Source organism: Mus caroli, unplaced genomic scaffold (genome assembly GCF_978045245.1).
Source record: "Mus caroli unplaced genomic scaffold, Mus_caroli_1 scaffold_6, whole genome shotgun sequence".
NCBI classification, from domain to species: domain Eukaryota; kingdom Metazoa; phylum Chordata; class Mammalia; order Rodentia; family Muridae; genus Mus; species Mus caroli.
Window position 1 is genome coordinate 52,696,030 of NW_028227261.1, and position 22,054 is coordinate 52,718,083.

At 42.1% G+C, this 22,054-nt stretch overlaps 1 protein-coding gene across 20 annotated transcripts in view; it reads right to left on the minus strand.

Moving 5' to 3' along the window:
• Window positions 1-22,054, minus strand: part of Sgip1 (SH3GL interacting endocytic adaptor 1) — a 209,652-nt gene that overhangs the window by 80,063 nt on the left and 107,535 nt on the right. For all 20 annotated transcript variants that reach the window (XM_085839154.1, XM_085839147.1, XM_085839157.1 and 17 more), the window contains 2 exons: window positions 20,261-20,315; window positions 19,370-19,545 (listed from right to left, as the gene is read on the minus strand). In XM_085839154.1, the coding sequence (XP_085695280.1) occupies window positions 19,370-19,545; window positions 20,261-20,315 (231 nt within the window). The remainder of the gene's footprint in view (window positions 1-19,369; window positions 19,546-20,260; window positions 20,316-22,054) is intronic.

The window sequence follows — 22,054 nt, forward strand, 5'->3', positions numbered from 1 at the left end:
CCTTGATAGCTACATGCATATGTATATATAAATTATCCACATTAAATATAAATTATATGTAAATATAAATTATACAAGTTAAATATAAATTATATACACTGAATATGATTTATACACATTAGTATATACATTATACACAATGAATAAATCACACATTAAATGTTATTTATATAGTTTAAATAAATCTTAAATATAAATTATATATGTTAAAATATAAATTAAATATAAGTAAACTATAAAATGAGTTATAATCTATATAAAATACATAATTTCACATGTCCTCAAGGACAAAGAACACAAGCCCACAGAGCCCTAAAAAAATCAGTTACATAAAATAAAAATGGGGAGTTATATACTCTTTCACTTTTTATTTTGAGTCTTTAGACCTTGGATGCCAAAAGATTATCTGCTGTTGAGTGTCTATGGTACCCTACCACTCAGCAACTTATGCCCAGGTGAAATGGAGGGACTTACTTTAACATGAATCTACCTCTGTTGTCTAACAGACATCTGTTAACTATATTTCTAAAACATGAATTTCAATACAGTTGTAAGCTAAAGTTCACATAAGCTTGGGGGGAATCAAGAGTCCTAAGACATGGACCCACCCGTCACAGATCAAATGGATTCCAGATAAGTATACCTGCTTGTTATTGAAAATGGGAATTTCCCTTGGTCTTGGGATTTCTTACCTTCCCCAATTGCTAGACAATTTTAATTTATGTTCCTAGTTTATATTTGTCTCATCAGATCTTCACTGGCTGACAGACTCCACCCAGGGATCAGCTGTGGAGCTGCTGAACTCTGGACTTGCTGAAGGTGATATTAACAAGTCCAACTGATGTGATTGCTCCCTGCTAGCCAGATGTTTTGATAACATTGCCCCATTGCCCAGCCTTTGGCAGGTATTTCGGCCTTCCTGGGCCCCTTTGCAATATCCTAATGTCAGCAGGAAGCAGATATAGAAGAGAGATACTACAGCCATTGTGTCCTACTCTAGGCAGAAATGCTGGGTCAAAAAAAGACCCCACCCCCACCCCATTATACTATGAAAACAACCCTTGCCCCTTGTCAGGTTTTATAATGGCTTATGTATCCTTTACTCCTGGGTTGATGGTTGGGCAAATGAATGTTTTTTTATGTCTGGAGATTTGTTTAATGTACCCTGTGACAATTGCACTGTAAATTTTATGGGTCCAGATTCAATGTAACTTGCTATGATTATAATTTGAATAATTGTATATCTGACATTGTACAAGGAATTATGCTATGGTTCTTTATCAGCCTCCATTTGTTAAACTTCCAGTTAATATTTCAGAACCTTGATATTCAGATAGAGGCTTGCAAGTGTTGGATAAAATTCAAAAAGTTTTGAGTAGACCTAAGAGAATGATCAGGTTGATCATTGCTGGGATTCTTGTTATGGTATCTATTATAGACATAGGATTATGCCTGTTATCACTTGTGGCTAAGTGTGTCTGTCCTCCGTTTCTTTTTGAACATCCATGCAGATCTCCATCATATATAGCTTAAAACTGTAATCTAGTAGGTTGAATACTCCATTGCAGAGGCTGACAGTCAAAGACAGGTAAGATTCTCTCAGAGGTAGATTGACCTCAGACAGGGTATGAATGCTAGGATTCACACACCAATGACAGGTAAGGTCCACTCTTCTTGAGGGGACACTAAGACAGGCACAATCTTTCTGCATCAATAGCTGAGACAGCCTTGGCTTGTATAAAATGAAAAAAGGAGAAAGAAAAAGAGAAAAGCCTATCTGCCAGGCAGAGCCAAGGCAGGTCAGGGTCTGCTGGCAGATTTCCCAGCCTGCTAAAGCATGGAACAGTAAGAGGAGGTGCACTTGAGGCTCAAGGAAAGAGGGCTAAAGATTCTACTGAACTTGGTGGAAGGAACAGGGAAGCTTTTGGATGGGAACAGATGTCTTTATGTGTATATTTTATTAGTTGTTTCTGTTATCTTGTGGCTTTGCTTCCCATGGCACTGTAAAGGTATAAAAAAGTCTAAGAAAAGTAAACTTGTTGCTGGTGTGGTATTGACCTGAAGCCCCCCCCCCCTCCTATCTTTAATTCTTACTTCTCCCTCAAAGGACTGTTCAACTTTGCACTGGCAGGGCCAGTACAGTCTTCTAAACTGTAAAAATCTATATTGTTCTCTAAGGCAGAATTGTGGACAGCCAAGGCATGTGGCCTTATCTGAAACAGTTCCTTTCACAGCTTTATCAGTTCTTCACTTTGCTCCTTCTTGAGTGTTTATTTCTCTGCCATTAGTGACCCTGGGTCTGACATGTTATAGCCTCTATAGGAGCATGGCTCACTACACATTAAAGGAACATTATAGGACTATATATCATGGGTGGGATTTCTCTTACAGGAAACACAAAGCTGCCTAAGAGCTGTAGTCCAGGGACCAGGAGAAGGCTGTCGTTGGTGCCGTTGTCAGATATAAAAAGCATTGGGAAGGACAGAGAGATGAAAATGATGAGGGTAGGTTCTCAATCTATAGACAAATACACCTTTAGGGTTAAAATAGGTAGCTGTAGAAGGGTTCGCACAGTGGAAGAGGTGTATATGTTCCACATACTCAAATTAGCCCAAACTGTTCTTTGTTCAATGCCTTTTGGCAAATCACTCTGGGCCTCATGTGAAATGGCACAGGTTATTGATTTCCTGTAAGGAAATATTTGAAAGACAAGAGTGATACTGGAAGCTATCAACCAAGAGAACCAACTTACCACAGCTTTGCCTAATGAGGTTGGTGCCATCACTCTCTAATTCAGCTATAACGGTGAAAAGAAGGATCATCAGAGGTCTAAGGCCACAAGGTTACAAAGGATCTGAGACTGGGTCCCAGACCACATAACTCCAAAAAGCTTAGATGGGCCCACAACTCTTAACCAGATGGAATCATTGTTCAAGGCCCGATCAGCACTGTGATCCAAAACAAAATCGTGTAATGCCCAAAGAAAAGGATAAAGTAAATCATGCTGTCTCCCTAGCAGTGATGCAAGCATCTTGGTGTGAACTTTTAATCTTTCAGTTGGGGATTAAACTCTGAGTGTAAGGCATATTTATTAGACTTTTCAAATGCATTTCTTCTCATTAAAATGAGAAGAACAAGCATGAAAACAGATGATATGGGTTCCTCTGTTCTTCCTGTGCTTCTCCATGCCAGGCAATAGGATGGGTCAAATCCCCTCAGTCAACATGTTGGTTGGTTGTGTTAGCAACCATTAACACCACTGAGAGTCTCTTAATGTAAGAGTTTCTTAAGTTTATTAAAAATAATACAAAATAAAGACACTTCTTGGTTTAAACTAAGCTAGTAACATCAAAGTTGAGTTTGGGAAACTCATGCGAAAACCTTTTCAGAAAGAGATGTGTAGTGGCTATTCCTGGTTGTCAACTTGACTATATCTGGAATGAACTACAGTCCAGAACTGGAAGGCTTACCAGTGATCCTAATCGTGAGACTGGAAGATACAAGTTTTTGACCTAGATCTTGGCATAGAGATCTTGAGGCATAGTGGCTATGAATCCCAGAAGATTAAGACAGGGAGATCTCTAAATTCAAGGTCATCTGGGATTAACAGATGGCACACACCTTTAATTTGGGCTAAACCTGCTGGAGGCCTACATAAGGACATTGGATAAAGGAAGATTGACTCCCTTCTTTGTCTGCTTGCCTTGTGGACCTGAGCAACTTCTAGATTTTTGGACTTCCATTCACAGCTGCTGCTGACCATTGTTGGGAGTTGGATTACAGACTGAAAGTCATCAATAAATTCCCTACTATATAGAGACTACCCATAAGTTCTGTGACTCTAGAGAACCCTGACTAATACAAGATGTATGCTATAGGCTCACATTCGGACATATCTCACAGACTCACATGTAAATCAATGTAGAATAAATGGATTTATGGATTGGAGAAAATTTAAGAAACATATTTTATTTTCCCATAGACAAAGAAAACCTGGTTCCTAACTTGCAAGCCTTTCTAAATGGCAGCTCAACCTTAAGATCAGCGACTTTTCAAGACACACACAGACCACAGAGGCAGAATCTCTTTCTAGCTGTTACTATTCCAGATAAGTGAGACAATAATGCAAACATTCATTCATTCATTCATTCACTCACTTATTCAAGTTTGGTCTCATTGAGTCCTACTTTTTCTTCTTCTTCTTTGTTTTCATAAGGGACTAAAATCAGCAGTATTTGAAACTGAATTCTGTGAAGACTGGAGCTGAGCTTGACAGTGGTGTATGCAGAAAATGACTGTAGATTTTGCTGATCCTCACTGGAAGCTTGGTGCTCTTAGTTCATGCCTGACACAAGGAACCAAGCTGCCCCTGTTCTTGGGGCATCAAAAATCACAGAGCTGGAAGGAGACCTTACACAGTCAGGTTTAAGTCACAGGCCTTTTAAGATTTTACAAATGTTCAACTTTAAAAATAAGGTGGTTGTCTTGGTGGTTTTACTGCTGTGAACAGACACTGTGAACAGACACCATGACCAAGGCAAGTCTTATAAAGGATAACATATATTTAGGGCTGGCTTACAGCAGAGGTTTAGTCCATTATCAAGGTGGGAGTATGGCAGCATCTAGGCAGGCATGGTGCAGGCAGAGCTGAGAGTTCTCCCTCTTCATCTGAAGGCTGCTAGTCGAAGACTGATTTCCAGGAAGCTAGGGTGAGAGTCTTAAGCCCATACCTACTTCAACACTACCCACAGTGACACATCTACTCCAACAGGGCCACATCTCCTAATAGTGCTACTCCCTGGGCCAAGGATTTACAAACCATCACAGGTGGCTAAACTATAGATCTTTGTATTCCAATTAATGGGATTATACTTCAAATCAACCATTTTCTATCATTTGTGACTAGCTGAATATTTATAAGAAGCAAAATGGGGTTCATTCATTCACTTGACCATTAATAGACAAGCACTCAGTAAGTACCAGACTCTAGTCTAGAAATGTTTGTGACCAATGGAGACAATGAGAAAGTTGCCATGAGCTCACCTTTGAAAACTGGGGAAGGAGACATGTACCAATACTACATATAATAAATAAGCATAGTATTAGTATTTAGAAGATGATAAAAATGTTTATTTTAAAACTGGAGCAAATAAAGGAGCTTAGAAATACCAAGTTAGGATGCTTTGTTATTTCAGTAACATTGTTGAAGTGACTGGTAAAGGCACAATACAGCTATCTGGGAGAGAGTTTGTAGGGAGATAAAAAGGAGTGGGACAAGGGGGAAGAATGGTAGCTGGTAAACAGTGTGGGTGTGGGGATGGAGGGCTGTTCTGACTCCTGGGGTCACAAAGCTGTTAAGACTATTCGCTCTGTATCTTGGGTATTCTAAGTTTCTGGGCTAATATCCACTTATCAGTGAGTAGAATACCCAAGATACAAGATACAATTTGCAAAACACATGAAACTCAAGAAGAACGAAGACCAAAGTGTGGACACTTTGCCCCTTCTTAGAATTGGGTACAAAACATCCATGGAAGGAGTTACAGAGACAAAGTTTGGAGCTGAGATGAAAGGATGGACCATCTAGAGACTGCCACACCCGGGGATCCATCCCATAATCAGCTTCCAAACGCTGACACCATTGCATACACCAGCAAGATTTTGCTGAAAGGACCCTTATATAGCTGTCTCTTGTGAGGCTATGCAGGGGCCTAGCAAACACAGAAGTGGATGCTCACAGTCAGCTATTGGAACACAGGGCTACCAATGGAGGAGCTAGAGAAAGTGCCCAAGGAGCTAAAGGGGTCTGCAACCCTATAGGTGGAACAACAATATGATCTAACCAGTACTCCCGGAGCTCGTGTCTCTAGCTGCATATGTATTAAAAGATGGCCTAGTTGGAAATCATTGGGAAGAGAGACCCCTTGGTTTTGCAAACTTTATATGCCTCAGTACAGGGGAACGCCAGGGCCAAGAAGTGGGAGTGGGTGGGTAGAAGAGTGGGGGGGCGGAGTATGGGGGACTTTTGGGATGGCATTTGAAATGTAAATGAAGAAAATACCTAATTAAAAAAACCCTATTCACTGTTCCAGTGTGACTTATACCTGTCACTTAGGAACTCTGTAGTATGGGGGTCAAGTTTGTTGGCTTACAAGAGACAGAGAAAAACTGTCTTAGGGTTTCCGTTGGTGTGAAGAGATGTCATGACTAAGGCAACTCTTATAAAGGAAAACATTTATAGGTTCTGAGGTTCAGTCATTATCATCATCATGACGGGAAGCATGACAACCTACAGGCAGGCCTGATGCTGGAGGAGCTGAGAGTTCTACATCTTGATCCAAAGGCAACCAGGAGAAAACTGACATCCAGGCAGCTAGGAGGAGAGTCTCAAAGCCCAAGCCCAAAGAGACACACTTCCCCCAATAAGTCCACATCTACTCTAACAAGGCTACACCTCTTAATAGTGCCACTCCCTGGGCCAAGCATATTCAAACCACCACACTAACACAGGAAACAATGCCAGAAAACACGTAGATGTAATACATGCTACTATTTGATATTAGTCTTTGAAAGCTTGTTTTGGTTCTCCATGTTAGAAAATATAAAAGCAGTCTCCAAGTAGGGTAAGAAGTGGGTAAGAAATTTCAAATAGACCATACAAAATGGGCACAGTGCATCTTGCTTTCAGTCTGTGCTGTCCACAGTGGGATATGAAGCCTAGGCTGACACATGTAGTCCTCTTTTTGATACAATTTGAGTGAGTCACCGTTTTTGTTTTGTTTTTTTTTCAAAAGCAGTTGAAAATTATATTTCCTGCTGGATGTGGTAGAACACCCCTAAAATCTGAGCCTTTAGTGAACAGAGTCAGGATTGTGGATTTGAGGACATCTTGGCCTATACATCTCTAGATCAGTTGAGCGACAAAGCAAAAACAACCCATCCTACATCACATTCAACACTAGGGGTTTCTGCCACTAATATACATCCCTCAAAGGATAAGTAATGGATATTTACCTTCTCACTGTTGTCTGAATCTTTTACCACTTCATATGTTACAGATTTTTTTTTTAAAAAAGGATAAAACCAAGTATCATGGTTTAAGGAAGATAATTTCAAATGCTTGAATTCCCAGTGTTAAGGATCACAAACAGAAAACCCCAGCTTGAGAAGAGAATACAGACTTCCTACTGGAATGTGCAGGATTGGAGGAGAAAAGACCTAGGAGGAAGTCTCAAGAAAGGAAACACATGGATAGGCTTTGATGAAAGAACCTGGAACTCATTAGGAGACCAGGAAGTTGCTGGTCCACTGCCAGGAGGTGTGGATGGCAAAGTAGAAAAGAGCCACAAATCCGGGGACCATAAATCTTAAAAAACAAAACAAAACACCCAAAACAACACAATGTAAGTCACATTATATTATGGCTAGATGTCAAATTCTCCATAACTTCTCATAGTGGAACTATACATCTACCCATGTCATCAGTGAGTATTTTCTACATTCCATCTGTGATGGCTAATATGGTCTACCGATGTAGATCTGGAGTTACCACCACCACCACCACCACCACCACCACCACCACCACCAGACCTCTGTGGGTCTATGAGGGAATGTCTAGGCAGGGTTAATAGGTGTGGGGTAGGGACGCCCTCCCCCAGAGCGAGCAGCTGAGATGTAAGAGGTCGGAGGGAAAAGCACTGCTGCTTCTGCTGGCTCCGTTGCCTTTGCTCCTTGCTAATGAGTGCATGGAGTGCATCTACCTAGCAGTTGCTGCTGCTGCTGCTGCCATCATTCACTGACACTGGACTCCAGTGTCTTTGGCCTGTGACCCATCATCAGTCACTGTCCAGGAACCCTCTGGGTCTTCAGTGACAGGCTGGCACCAATGAGGCTTCTGAGATTTTGCCCTCTTCAGTATGCAAAGAACTATTTATGAACTAACCCCACCACTACAATGTAAGCCAATATAACAAGCTATTTATGAACTAACCACCCCCACTATAATGTAAGTGAATATAACAAGTTGCCCTTTGCAATATATATCCATTCTGTCACTTCTGTTCTTCCAGAGAACCCAGCACATATACTGTCACTCATTGCTGCCTGCGCTGGAGGAAATGGCTCCTTGGGGGAGACTTATACTTACCTCCTCTGAGTGCAGAAATAGTTGCTAGGGCTGTTCAGAAATGATGTACAGGTCTAGAGGTTGTTTAATAAACTGATTGCTTCTTTGGAGTTCATTGTCCTCCATCTTTGGAGATTAGCTACTAAAAAGAACTCAGATTGCAGACCTCACAGAGGGAGGACTAACACAGCCAAGGAGAATTTGAAAGGCAGAAAATTCTGCCTTGTAAAAAAATTGCAAGTGACATAATTAAAGGCATGTAATTCAAGAATTTGCTACTTCCAGTGAAGCTAGTCGAAAATGTTTATATGTCAATATATGTCTGTGGTTACTTCTACCATGACCTACTCAGCTAGAGTAGGTCAGCTTGCCTATATCAGTGGAGCAAAGTGTAAGACTCTGGAGTTCCACAGGAAAACCTATCAGAGCTCATATGGGGAAACAGGACTTTGTATTAAGTGCAGCTAGCATCCTTGGGAGATGTAATTGCTAAGGAGTGCCAGGATGAACACCAAACACCTTGCTCATGGTTCAGACCAAAGCGTAGAGCAATGCAAGGATTTCTTCTTAATAAAATAAGGTAGGCATGGGTGGTTTGGAAAACAATACTGTGCTACAGGTCAGAAAAGGGAAGCAACTGAATTCTCCAGGAGGAAAAAAAATTAGTAGTGAAGGGGATAAAAAAAAAAAAAACACCAATGCATTTTAGACATTACACATAGTGATTTCTTAAAATGTGGAGAAGGCAGTGACATATTTTGAAAAAGTTTTGACTCATTTTCTCTACCTTTTTGTTCCAGAGCCTTGAAACAAAAAACCAAAACAGCACCACTGTCTTAGCTTTAACTTGTTCTGGTGGGTCTGGGTGCTGCTGTTGATCCTTAAACTCCCTTTGGGATCTATTGCAATGTCTGCAGAGGTTTGTCAGAAAGGACTGGAAGCTTTAAAGTCCCACCCTTGGCATCTCTAAACCAATCCAAATCGAGTTTACCTAAAGCTGACTTGGTGAGCAATGCAAGTTGAGCATTTACCCTCTAGGTCCCTGAGTATAGGAGGTCTGTACAGGGCATAGAACCAGGTGGTTCATCTCTCCTGGTGTGCAGGAGCCTGGAGCTCTCCTCCCCACCACCGATGACTCTCTTTTCCACTGAATTCAATGGGGTGCTCAACCTTCTGCCAAAGTGAAGACAGGGAAGGGGGCGGTGTTACCAAGCAGCAGCAAATTCGTGGAGTTTGCTCCCTGGCAGGGTAATTTGGGGGCGGAAGGTGGGTGGGCCACCTGGAATCGGCAATGAGTACTAGACTGTCTACAGTTCAAAGCTTATCTTCCCCAGCCTCAGAGCTTTCGATAAATAATTCCGTTATGGAGTGCACGTGTCCAAGAACAAGATCAAACTACCCAAATCATCCCATCATACTCACTAACGCATACTCCCAATGCCTCTGAGATTCTCAGGCTTGGGGGAAGAGGTACAAACCTACTCTTAACTGCCTCGTATTCTCATCTATTCTACAGAACTATTTTTGACTTCACACAAATCCTTCCTTGCTATTTTTATTTCCTTCTGTCTCCCACAAGTCTCTCAACTAAGGGAAAAGGAAAAGTGCAGCTGAAGGGATCTAATTACCCAGAAGCCCCTGCTGGCTGCTCAGGCACACCTGGACATTTCTCATGTCCTCTTGTAACTCTGACCTCAACCCTAAGAAGACTGGTACTATTATGTTCCTGTTTTACAAACCGGAAAACAAGAGGCTCCCAGTTAAGGAACTCAGCCAGGATACACAGACTCTGGCCTGGGTTCTTCTCACATGCTCTTGGTCTTCAAAGGGTGAGCTGGAGATGTAGTCTGGAGGCAGAGTTTACACACCCAATCTGCTCCCACAGCAGGGTGTTTCCCATAATGACAAGGAGGCCAGCATAGGACAGTGCTAAGCTGAGAGCAACCTTAAAGAGAGCTGGCTCTGTAGTTCACAAAACATTGGCTTTAATCCGTTTAGCTAAGCAAAAATGGGGCAGACACTAGAGTTTGGGTCTTGCTCCTTAGACCTCCAACAGTCTCTTGGTTTTTCTGCATTAGGTTCTTTGTGAAATGGGGCTGCCCAATACTGCTGAAGCTCATTCAGATTTTAGACCATGACTGGGAATTTACAAAATGTAAGGCCTGATTGTAATGTACCAGTGACGCAGAAATACTTGTCACTGATGAACTGACTGGGACAGCTGAAACAAGAGGTGTCATTCTTTTACCACTGAAAACACAACCGGTGGGAAGCCTGGATATAAAACCAGAGATTTTAATGAGTTGGACATCACTTATGACACTGCAGTGTTTAAATGAGGACTGGCAAGATGGCAGCTGGTTCTCACTCACTTGTCACCAGGGATGACGCATGAGTTATTCTAGAAGGAACTTTCTGTAGAGAGAGATTTTCTGGGCCAAAGGCCTGGGATTGTAGGCCCTTGGGATTCTATCAGTAGCCTTCAAAGCATTTATAAGCACCTGGAAATTGTGTACAGCATGTCTTGGGTGAGCTAATTTTTTTTCTCCTGGGTAGAGTGGCTTTCATCAAAAGCAATATAATGTAACAATGTAACAGTTAAGTTCTGACTCAGAAATCAGTTGTACTAGATTTAAGTCCCAGCATCTTCATCACTGGTGACGGGCTGGGTGAGTCACTTCCTTGGTGCCTCAGGCTTTCATCTGCAAAGTGGGGCTAGTTACAGTACTGTCTCCATGAGGCTGCCATGAAAATGAGAATGTGTGTGAAGCATCTGACACAATCAAAGGGCCACCATTGCACACTCTTAAACTGGTCCCTAGCCTTAAAGGAGGATTTATAGCCACTGCCATGAGACACTGTATTGCTCCGGTTAATAGTAGTTATCATTTTCTAAGGGCCACTTTGGGACCTTGCTTAAAAGGCCTTAAGCACTTTATATGCCAAAAAATATAAATAAACAAATAAATACATAAATACATAAAAAATCCTTACAAGAACTTACAAAGTATGGAGTATTTCTAATCTAGCTTTAGCACCAGTTAATGGGTAGCTGAAGCTATAGAGTTAAGTGACTTGCCCAAGGCCACATGGGTGAGCAAGGCCTGGATGAATCACAATGGAAATTTAGCTTTGACTCAATCTGGAGAAAAAAATAAATAAATCCCTGAACTGCTGCAGAACTAAATGTGTATAAAAACAAACCTCCTTGAGGCAAGCCTGCAATGTCTTGGCTCACTGAAGACCAGAGGTATGAGGAGCAACACATGTGTTCACAGAAGCCCCAGGTCTCCCAGTGTGTCTACTCCCTGCGCATTCCAGAAGGAAAGAGATGCCTACCCCAGAGACCCTGGGAGGAGGGAGAGAGATAGATCACAGCTTCAGAAAACCAAATGGAAGAAAGATGGGTTTGGGACATAGGGGAGTGTCTGTGGGTCTACTGAAAGCAACACTGGTTGCATGCTGCTGTCTGGTAATTATTTTAGGCAGCATTGTCAAGAAGGTTGGGCAGCACTGTCTGTTCGGTACTTTTGTTATAAACTCAGTGCCTGCTACATAGAAAGTGCTGAGCAACTATTGAAGGAGAGCGAGGAGGTTTATTTTCCAGGTAGCTGCCAGCCTTCAGTGCTGTGTCCCGAAGGACCATACTTGAAATGATTTAGTATGGCTTCTAGAATTACCGTAAGGGAAAATTTACGAACATGTTTTCCCAGTTTGGTGCTTAGGCTAATTAAATATTGATCTTGGGTCTAAATGACTTTTGAGTAGTTGGGTTACCTAAATATCAGTATTAATGATATTCTTTAAAAATGTGCTCTAGGCTCTGTAGACAGTTCTAACAACTTTGAGATGGTCTTTGAATGTCATATGCAGTCCAAGTCTCCCATCATCTCTTGCATGCCCCCCACTCCCACCCCCGAGCAGCAACCCAATGAGGTAGGATGGGAATTGTTACTGCTTTCAGATGAAGAAACCCAGGGCAGGGGTTGGAACGTCCCAAGGTTCCCAGCTTGGAAATGACTCATTTGAGCAACTGTGACATTACTGCATTAAGCATTCATTTGTTTCCAGTTACCTTAAAGAAAACTACATTTGGTGAAATTCAATTGTATATTGAATTCTGTTCTTAAAGTTCAGTGTTAACTTTTTAAGAACAAAGCCGTCCCCTGACCATTGTAATGGAGCTGTTCATCTGCTCTGAGTTTGCAGAGGGCTGGTCTCACATGTTTCTGGGAAGATCAGAAATGACACTGTAGCTGCTGCCCATGTTTATCAGTCCCATTTCAGAGCCCAAGGACTGGGCTCTCACACAGGTTTAAGCACCTTGCTTGAACAGCAGAGCTAGTAAGCTGAACTCAGGTGGGGCCCCTTTCTCACAGCAGCTCAGTTCCCTTGGTGGCAAGTGCATTTTCTATGTCCTATCTGTCTGGAAGAGAGAAATTGCACTTTAAAGTTCCTCTAGATGTTAAGTTGGATTTGTTGAAGAAGGAAAGTTTGAGGTAGGCAGACTTGCTGTGCTTCTAACTTGAGCCTTGAACTATAAATGCCTCATACACATGTCAGGGCATGAGGACATTGTGCTCTGAGGAAACGTGGGAGCAGCACATGGCTCTTGAGAGGGAAAAAAAAAAAACAAAAACAACAAACAAAACAGCAGCACAGAATAGTGTCGAGAAAGCCCATGGCTGCAAGCACCAATGACAATCAGGTACTGTTACAAGGATTCTGTGTGTACCACTACGACATATCTCTGTGTCCCTCATCCCATTAAGCATGGAGGACAGACAGAGTGCCAATTGAGATTTTTTTTCCCCTGACAGATGCTGTGGTGGTTTGTATATGCTTGGTTCAGGAAGTGGCACTGGCAGGAGGTGTGGCTTTGTTGGAGAAAGTATGTCACTGTGGGGGTGGACACTCCTCCTAATTACATGGAAGCCAGTTTTCTCCTAGTGGCCTTCAGATGAAGATGTAGAACTCTCAGCTTTTGCACCATGCCTGCCTGGGTGATGCCATGTTCCTGCCTTGATGATAATGGACTGAAGCTCTGAGCCTATAAGCAAGTCTCATTAAATGTTCTTATAAGAGTTGCCTTGGTCATGGTGTCTGTTCACAGCAGTAAAACCCTAACTAAGATAGACGTCTATGAAAATCAGCATCCAGATCACCCCAGGACTGAATTATGACCTTGACTTTATAGAAGAGGAGACAAACTCTCCACCGCAGGGCTCCTCTAAAGAGACATAGGAAGACCACGGGGGCCAGACTGACTCAAAGCCATGCTTTCTCTCTGTTCCATTGTAGTTGCTCCCTAGTGACCTACATTCTCCAGCCAAGTATTCAAACAGAAGTATTTTCAGAAGGCATATGGAAGCAAAAGACTCCGGTGTCATGGTAACTACTCCCACCTATCTCCTTCTCACACAGCATTTAGAGAAGCTAAATGTTCCAAATACGACTCTGTATTCTATGATTTCTTTTTTATTTGATATTTTCTTTCTTTCTTTCTTTCTTCTTCTTCTTTTTTTTTTTTTTTAGTTTTTCGAGACAGGGTTTCTCTGTGTAGTCTTGGCTGTCCTGGAACTCACTCTGTAGACCAGGCTGGCCTTGAACTCAGAAATCCGCCTGCCTCTGCCTCTGCTGGGATTAAAGGCATGTGCCACCACGCCCGGTGATATTTTCTTTATTTACATTTCAAATGTTATCCCATTTTCTGGTTTCTCCTCCCAAAACCCCCTATCCTATCCCCTCTCCTCCTACTCACCAACCCACCCACTCCTGCTTCCCTGTTCTGGCATTCCTCTATACTTGGGCATCGAGCCTTCACAGGACCAAGGGCCTCTCCTCCCATTGATGTCCAACAAGGCCATCCTCTGCTACATATGCATCTGGAGCCTTGGGTCCTTCCATGTGTACTCCTTGGTTGGTGGTTTTGCAGAGACTGAAGGAAAGGCCATCCAGAGACTGCCCCACCTGGGGATCCATCCCATATACAGTCACCAAACCCAGACACTATTGTGGATGCCAACAAGTGCTTGCTGACAGGAGCCTGATATAGCTGTCTCCTGAGAGGCTCTGCCAGTTCCTGACAAACACAGAGGTGGATGCTCTTAGCCAACCTTTGGACTGAGCACAAGTTCCCTAATGGAGGAGTTAGAGAAAGGACCCAAGGAGCTGAAGGAGCTTACAGCCCCATAGGAGGAACAAAAATATGAACCAATCAGTACTCCCACAGCTTCCAGGGACTAAACCACCAACCAAAGAGTATTTTATGATTTCTAATACTGTAACTAGTTTGTATATCAAGGAATTAAAGGAAGTACGTGGCCAGCATGAGGGCATGGCTGGGTGAATCACTGGCTCAACAAAGGGGTATAAAGTGAAGAGTGTAGAAGGAGAGGGCAACACAGTGACACATCCCACACTGGCCTCTCCTTGCTCTGCTTCCATTTACTCTGTTGACTCATAAGCATTTATTGACTCACAATGACTCATAAAGTTCCATGTCAAATGCAAAAGATTTGGGATGTCATGCATAGTCTTCCAGAGGATTGTTTGCACCAACTTGGAGGCAGTCAGATGTCTTCAGCTGTGCATACCTCAACTGCAGAGAACCTCAAAGCTCAAGGTCATGTCTTACAATGACTCCTAGAGTACTGACTGATATGGGGGTATATGGTTCTCCTCAGTCATACATAACACAGAGGCATCATTCAGGCTGCTGCTGGATGCACACAAGCATTCATTTCTCTCTGCCCGCAGCTCAAGGTCTCCACCAGGAAACATCTTGCTCACTCAACTTGGAATTAGACCTAGATGGCTCTGCAGAAAGCTAGTTGGCATTATCTTTGCACAACTATAACCAAGGATAAAAATCAAAAGACATATTCAACAATGAATTTCCCTGCTCTAAGAAGTAGCGGACATTTTGAACAGGAATAGTGGTGCACACGTAATCCCAGAGGTTAGGAGGCAGGACTTTGTGAATTTGAGGCCAGCCTGATCTCCATAGTGAGTTCCAAGGCAGCTAGTGATACCCAGTAAGATCTTGTCTCAAATAAAACAAGAAAAAAGCTGCGAAGACAGAGAAGTCAGTCTGATTCAGCCACACAAGATGCCTGAACTGAGAGCTGTTTCCACTCAATGTGATGGTAGCTAATGTGTAGCATAGCATCCCTGTTCTTTAAAAATTAATGAGACATTTTTTAAAGAGAACTTCTTATACTCTTCACTTGGTTTCTAATGATGTTCCCCAAATAATCTGGGACCATTTGTGATACAGTGGCAGAAACTGCCAATGTCCTTCTGTTTCAGTTCTCAACGAACTTCATAGAAGTGGGGGAGGTGGGCAGAAAGACTGAGAACTGGAGGATGGGAAGTAGTACTGTCCATTGCTGTCCTCTGGACATGACATGGCTGCTTCACTTGAACTACATAAGACTTGGTCCATCAAACACCCCACCATGAATGGGCAAAGGGCTCCTAAGATCCTGCTCTTCTCAAGGGGCTCTGTACAACTGACTGACTGTTATACAAGGAAGTGGGAGCCATAGTCCTCAGTCTTGTAGCCAGCACATTCCACTGTTTAAGCAAATAACTGTTCATCCGTGCTCATGCAAGCAACATATTCCATGCAGTGTAATTACCCCATATACCCACCTCCCTAAACCCATGAAAGCAGGAAGTACACTTGAAAAGAAGGGGTTTGGTGGGAGATGGAGGCAGACATAATAATGGGGTAGATTTTGATAAAAGGATTGTATGTATGAAAGTGTAAAAGCATAAATAAACTTGGAAAGTTTAAACACTAAAAACCACTAAAAAACTGTCCAAAGACAAATAGTGAGGATGAAGGGAAGGAGGAACACTTAGGCACTGCCACTGGTAAAGAAAACTGGTGTAGTCGTCCTAGAAGTCAATGTGAAGATTCCTCAAAAACAGAAGTACCATCTGACTCAGCGACATGATCGGCGGTGCATGTCTATAGTCAGCATTCCATGAGACACGTGCACATCTGTGTTTACTGATGCACCGTTCACAAGAGTTAACCAATGAAACCAGCATAGATGTCTGTCAAGAGACCAGTGCTCGAAGAAAATGTGGTCCATATGGACAATTGGAGCTTCACTCTGGCATAAGAATAAATGGTGGTATGGCATTTACAGGAAAATTTATGGAGATAAAAGGTCATTTCAAATAAAATGCTTCATGCTTTCATATGCAGGTTACAGATGTGTGTGTGTGTAAAATAAAAGTATAAGAGGGACCATGAGAAGGGATAAGGAGATTGTAAAGGAGCACTGATGGGGGCAGGCAGTAATGGAATTCATACAACATGAAGACAGTGGAGAGGAATATTTGGGCAAAGAGATGAAACCACCAAGAACAGAGGGGTGAGGAGAATAAATAAAAAAAGCATTTGGACATGTGTGTCTAAAAAATGCATAATGAAATCTGTCACTTTATTTAATAATTAAAAAATGTAAAAAAAAGAAAAAATTAAAAATCCTCCAATTTTCCTTGTTGCTGAAGCTTTGTTTTGACAAGAATCATTTTCAGATAAGTGTGCAATTTGTCTGCACATGATGTATCTGCACATGATGTGTCTGCACATGATGCACCTGCACATGGTGATGTTGCTTATTTTGTGTTACTTATTTAATGAACAATTTGACTAGTTTATAAAGGGGAACTAAGAGGAGAAAAACCAATTCACAATAAAAGAGGTCGAGTGAGTTACAGTTAAGAAAGGCAAATTCAGAGATGAGTTAAAGAAACATGTGAAATACAACTTCTAATTAAAAATATCAAAATTGGGGCTGGAAAGATGGCTCAGTGGTTAGAAGCACCAGCTGCTCTTCCAGAGGACCTGAGTTCAGTTCCCAGCACCCACATGGTGACCCACAACCACCTGTAATTCCAGTCCCAAGGAATTATCTTTTGTCTTTTGAGGGCATTGCATGCACACTGTGTAGGAACACACATGTAGGAAAAACACTCACACACATACAATAAACCAACAAATAAATACATAAAAATCTTAAAATGAAGACAAGTCAGAACCTCCACTGAAGCCTTGCTATGACCCATTTGGAGTCTTGTCTCTTTCTGGTGCAGCATTCACTGACTTAGGAAGTCCTTTCTAACACTGAAGGAAAGTCTGACTGCTTGACTGGAAACATCCAAAGCGTTGCCAGGGTCACTGGTTCTTCCATCATGACTCTGTCTGAATTTTATAAAGTTATTTTTGTCCACGTGCTTCTGATAAGATACAGCATTTCATCTGTTTCTACACAGAGTATCTAGAAAAGGGCAGGGATTCTAAGACCACATATGTTCAGCCCCCTCTCTACATATATATATATATATATATATATATATATATATATATACACACACACACACACACACACGTATGTACACTTAGAATGTGCCTGTGCTCATCTGTTTCCAAAAAGAGTGTCAAGAACTCATTCCTATTCTGAATATCAAAATTACAAATATGAGGGAGTGACTCTAGTGAAAGAAAGGTTCCTGGGAGAGGGAACAAATCAGAGTGGGACCTGAAAGCAGCCGTCCAGGCTGTGGAAGATTCAGCAGCTTTCTCTGCTGTAGTCTCAGAGTATGTTCATCTACCTTGTTTCCATGTGTCCTTTCTCATCTCTTCAGCCTTAACCACCTGATGGCAATGGCTTACCTTACAGATAGCTTCTGAGGAAGCTTCCAGCTTCCAGGCACTGTTCTTGCCGTGCCTCAGTAGCGTATCGGGTTGGAAGAAAACGCACCCAGTGATTTGGGCACACATTCATTTTGGCACAGTGGATCCCACCTTGCCTAGATTCAGTGGGCTTTTAGCTACATTTCTGGGACCTGAATAGAGAGCCCACTTTCCCACACCGTCATCCTTTTAATTGGGTGGACTTGCCTTCTTCCATCTCCCCATATGATTTCCAAATACCCACTCAATTTATCATGTCCCACAGAGAAGTGGATATAAACTTGTTTCTGCCATTGAAAAAGATTTTCTTAAAATAAGCAAACAAATGAAGACTCGGGAAGTGAAAGGTGAGGAGAAAGGTCTTGAGTGAACCGTGAGAATGATGTCAGAGGGGCAGGCAGGCCACAGTGCTTCCTGGCCTACAACTCCTAGGCTGGGATGTGAGTTAAAACCCACACCCTCCATTGCATAAGAGAAAGAAACTGTATTTCATGCTTTGATTAAGGTAGCAGGTGAATACATGATAAAAAATGACTGCAAAGTCCATCCAAATGGCTGGGTTACTATTAGCAATCATCTTCATTTTCACAGACAGATGGAATCAAGGCCACTGTAAGCACAATAATCTAAGTGTTTTGATTTTGGATTTTTTTAATCCTGGGAAAGCAAAAAGTTCATTCTCAAAGGATAAACAATTACAATTGTTTTAAAAAGATTACCTGGGATATTTCTAGAAGCCCCTAGAAAGTGGCACTTATTAACTAAGCCGTTGAGGGGGAAGCTCAACAGAGAAGCCAAGAGAATCTCATTAGGGAGTCTACATCTGTGCTCACAGCTATTCTTAGAAAATAATGTTGGCATTTTCAAACCCCAGGGAGAAAATACTTGAAATATTAGCACTCAGACTCAGCAACTAAAAAAATTAAGTAGTCAGGAGAGGGGAATGGGAGCTCAGACTGTGGGAGAAGACCAGTAAGAATAATATAAATGAGGCAAGAGCTCTATGTGAGGGGTCTCAAGGCCAAGAGTATTTAAAATGATTTGAGGATAAAATAATGAAGAATGGGAGTTTTAGAAATCTAGTGAGATTTTATTTATTTAATATGATTTTGGAGCATCCCAAGGGGAAGTATATTTTAAAAGTAATTTTCTTGGCTTTTGTATATTTTCATGAAGACAGAAATGGCTAGTGAAATTTATGTGTATGTGTGTATGTATGTATGTATATATATGTGTGTGTATATATATATATATATATATATATAAAATAATTCTCCATCATTGGTAAGTTTGGAAAATCTTTTTGTTATTTTTCTTTTGTTTGATGCTTATTAGAAAATAAAAGAAAACACAGTTTCATGTGCCTTTGCTGGTTTGAAAGGCATAGGAATTGCAATATAAGAGGTTAAGAGCAGGTTACTCGGGGGCTGCTGAGTTCATCAGATTGGACACATGTCATTCTTAGCACATGTGGCAGAACATAGCTCTCTGCCCTGCCTTACCAAAGCTTAACATGAGACTCCACTCACCACAGGCGAAGGGGAAAGTGCGATGTTGCCTATTGAAGCCTTCAGCTCGTCTACCGTCGCTGCATTCTTCAGGACGTCCTTCGATTGCAAGGGTTTAATCTTGATGTTGAATTTCTTGTGCGACTCTTCCTCCTCTTCAGATTCACTTGAAGAATAAAAGTGCTTTCCTTTGGTAGGTAGAACACAGTTAAAGACACTTAGCTCTTTCTTCTGCTGGGAGGTATGGGTGAGGGCAAGAAAAGGATGACTACTGGTCGGCAAAGCAAAAGTAACCTCAGGTGGCAGGAAAACAAAGCAAAACCAACAAAACTGAGGGAGGACAAGGTTAGGTTCACTCTCCTCAGAAGCTTACCAAGGACTGTGAACGCTGAGGAGCATTAGTCAAAATCCTACATGTGTGTGTGTGTGTGTGTGGTGAAGTTTGTGTATCACACCTAGCTCACAGATAAGAATTCAGGAGATTCCTCATCTCCAGACATAGGATGGCAACTCTAACGGACACCTATGAAGAGCCTGAAGGGTTTGGGAGTTGGCTAGTGTAAGGCAAGGGTGCTTGAGTCTTTCAGGGAAGAGCTGAAAGAAGAGGGCAGTGAAGCTCTCTGCTGCTCACTGTTAATAGCATTGCCATATTAGTGTGCAGCAGGTCATCTGGGGTCACAGTGTGCTGACTGTCTTACAGCACATTTGCTCCACCCATCGCGTTATCTCTGTTCCTCGACTAGATCAGGGCACATCCATGCCTGTCAGCCACCAGGCTGTCCTCGGGGAGAGTTATTCATCTCTGAGACTAAGTATAGGAGCTTTGGTTATTTTGCCACCTTTGTGAGACCTGAATTTTGCTACTGGTTCCTTAGACAATATACATTTAAAACATTTAAAAAGAAAGGATATAGCCTGGTTCCTCAGGTCTGATGCTGTAACCTTCTTCATCTAGCTCAGGTGAGTTCTGTAAGACACAAATGCACATATATATATATATATATATATACATATTGCATGCATATATCTATATACACACATATGTAACAGTAATAAAGAATGATTATTCAGAAATTGAGAGGACGTTGGAGGTGTGTGAGGAGCTGGAGGCTAGAACGAGGGTAAATTATATCATTACAACACTCCTGTTCCAATTCCCCCCAAAAATAAGGTATAAATGCATGTGAAGTGACTATTATTCCAAAATGACGGAGGAAATGTTTTCCTTCTAGAATCTTATACTCAAAAATATAGACCAGCCTCTTAGTTTAAAGGGCTGAGGATTTAGCATTTGGAAGTAAATGCTAAGCAGTCTGTGTTTAAATCTTTATTCAGGATATTGGAAGGACCCCAATGTACGACCCACAAAAGAAAGCACTCAGAAAGAACTTACCAGGCCTTCCCTACAAGCCTCAGACTGTGTTAAGCAACACTGTTGATTGAAATGCAAACTATTTGCCCTAAGGGAAATTAAACCATGTTCTTGGAGGCAAAAAAAAAATTATAGAGAAAATAGCACAATATAGCAATGTTAGGTATTAAAAATGAGGGGATGACAATAGATTAGTTTTAAGAGTAAGGGGCGCTGCTGGAGCCTTTCAATGTAGACAGAGAGGGTAGAGTTGGGGCATGGGGTTTTTCCATATTGGTGGGAAAAGCCTTGGTTGAGACACCATGGCAGGAGCCGACACTGTGTGACTCAGGTGCTAAAGTATCCAAGTATTGAGGGCAGCATGGCTGGAAAGTACGCTGTACAGTGGGGGGTGGGGGGGGGCTGGGCAACTGAGCACAGGCAACTGTGTGCTAGAGTGGAGGCTTTGTCTTACTAGGGCTGCTGGAGTTCTTGGTTACAGTAGAACATGCTGGGGACAGAATGGTAAGGAGATTGGTGGCAGGAGGAAGGGTGACTCATTTAAAAGATGTTTGCCAACTCAGACACACTTGCTAAGACTGTAGCTCCAGTTTTGGTGATGGGATAGGAAGAACCAAGGCCATCTAGAGGAACTGGTTGTCAGTTCTCAGTGATAGAAGGAAAAAGAGGAGGGAAGTTTCAAGAAGATTTTAAGGTTTCTACCCTCAAGTCCTGGGAGTCTGACTGCCAGATGAATCTAACAGCAGAGAGCTAATCCTTTTAGGGGAAAGCTGGAGAAGATAAAAGGCAGGGTGCGTATCTGGGGTTCATATATCATATCTTTGCTCCCGTTATAAATGTGTGGCACAGTCTCACTGAACAACATGACAACCCCACTTGGCAAGAAGAAGCTCAATACGTAAAAAGGCGACAGTGTAACCAGATGATGTGTCAGCATGAGTCTGACTTTCTCCTTGACTCCGTGTGCTTTGAGACTGAATCCTCAGCTGATGAAGGAAAGACCGAGCCCTGCTGAAGTTGGGCTTGGAGAGGCGGCAGTGAGAGATCTCTGATGCAAACATGCTTTACATGCTCTATACCATTAGGAATCTGAGGGTAGGCTGGGTGAAAGGGCTGCTATGTTTGCTTAGTGACCTGTGTGGTAATGGCACTAAGAATTATGGGGAAAGTTTAGATCTCAGCCGGGAATCTACCTTCAGTCCCTGAGAATCAACTGACTTATTGCTTGCCCTGGGAAAAGTCCGTACCATAAAGTTTTCATCATATATCCCAGGCTTAGTAGTTAACCTCTTTGCCTCTACATTCAAAGCTGCTTAGAAAGGGAACTACCTAGA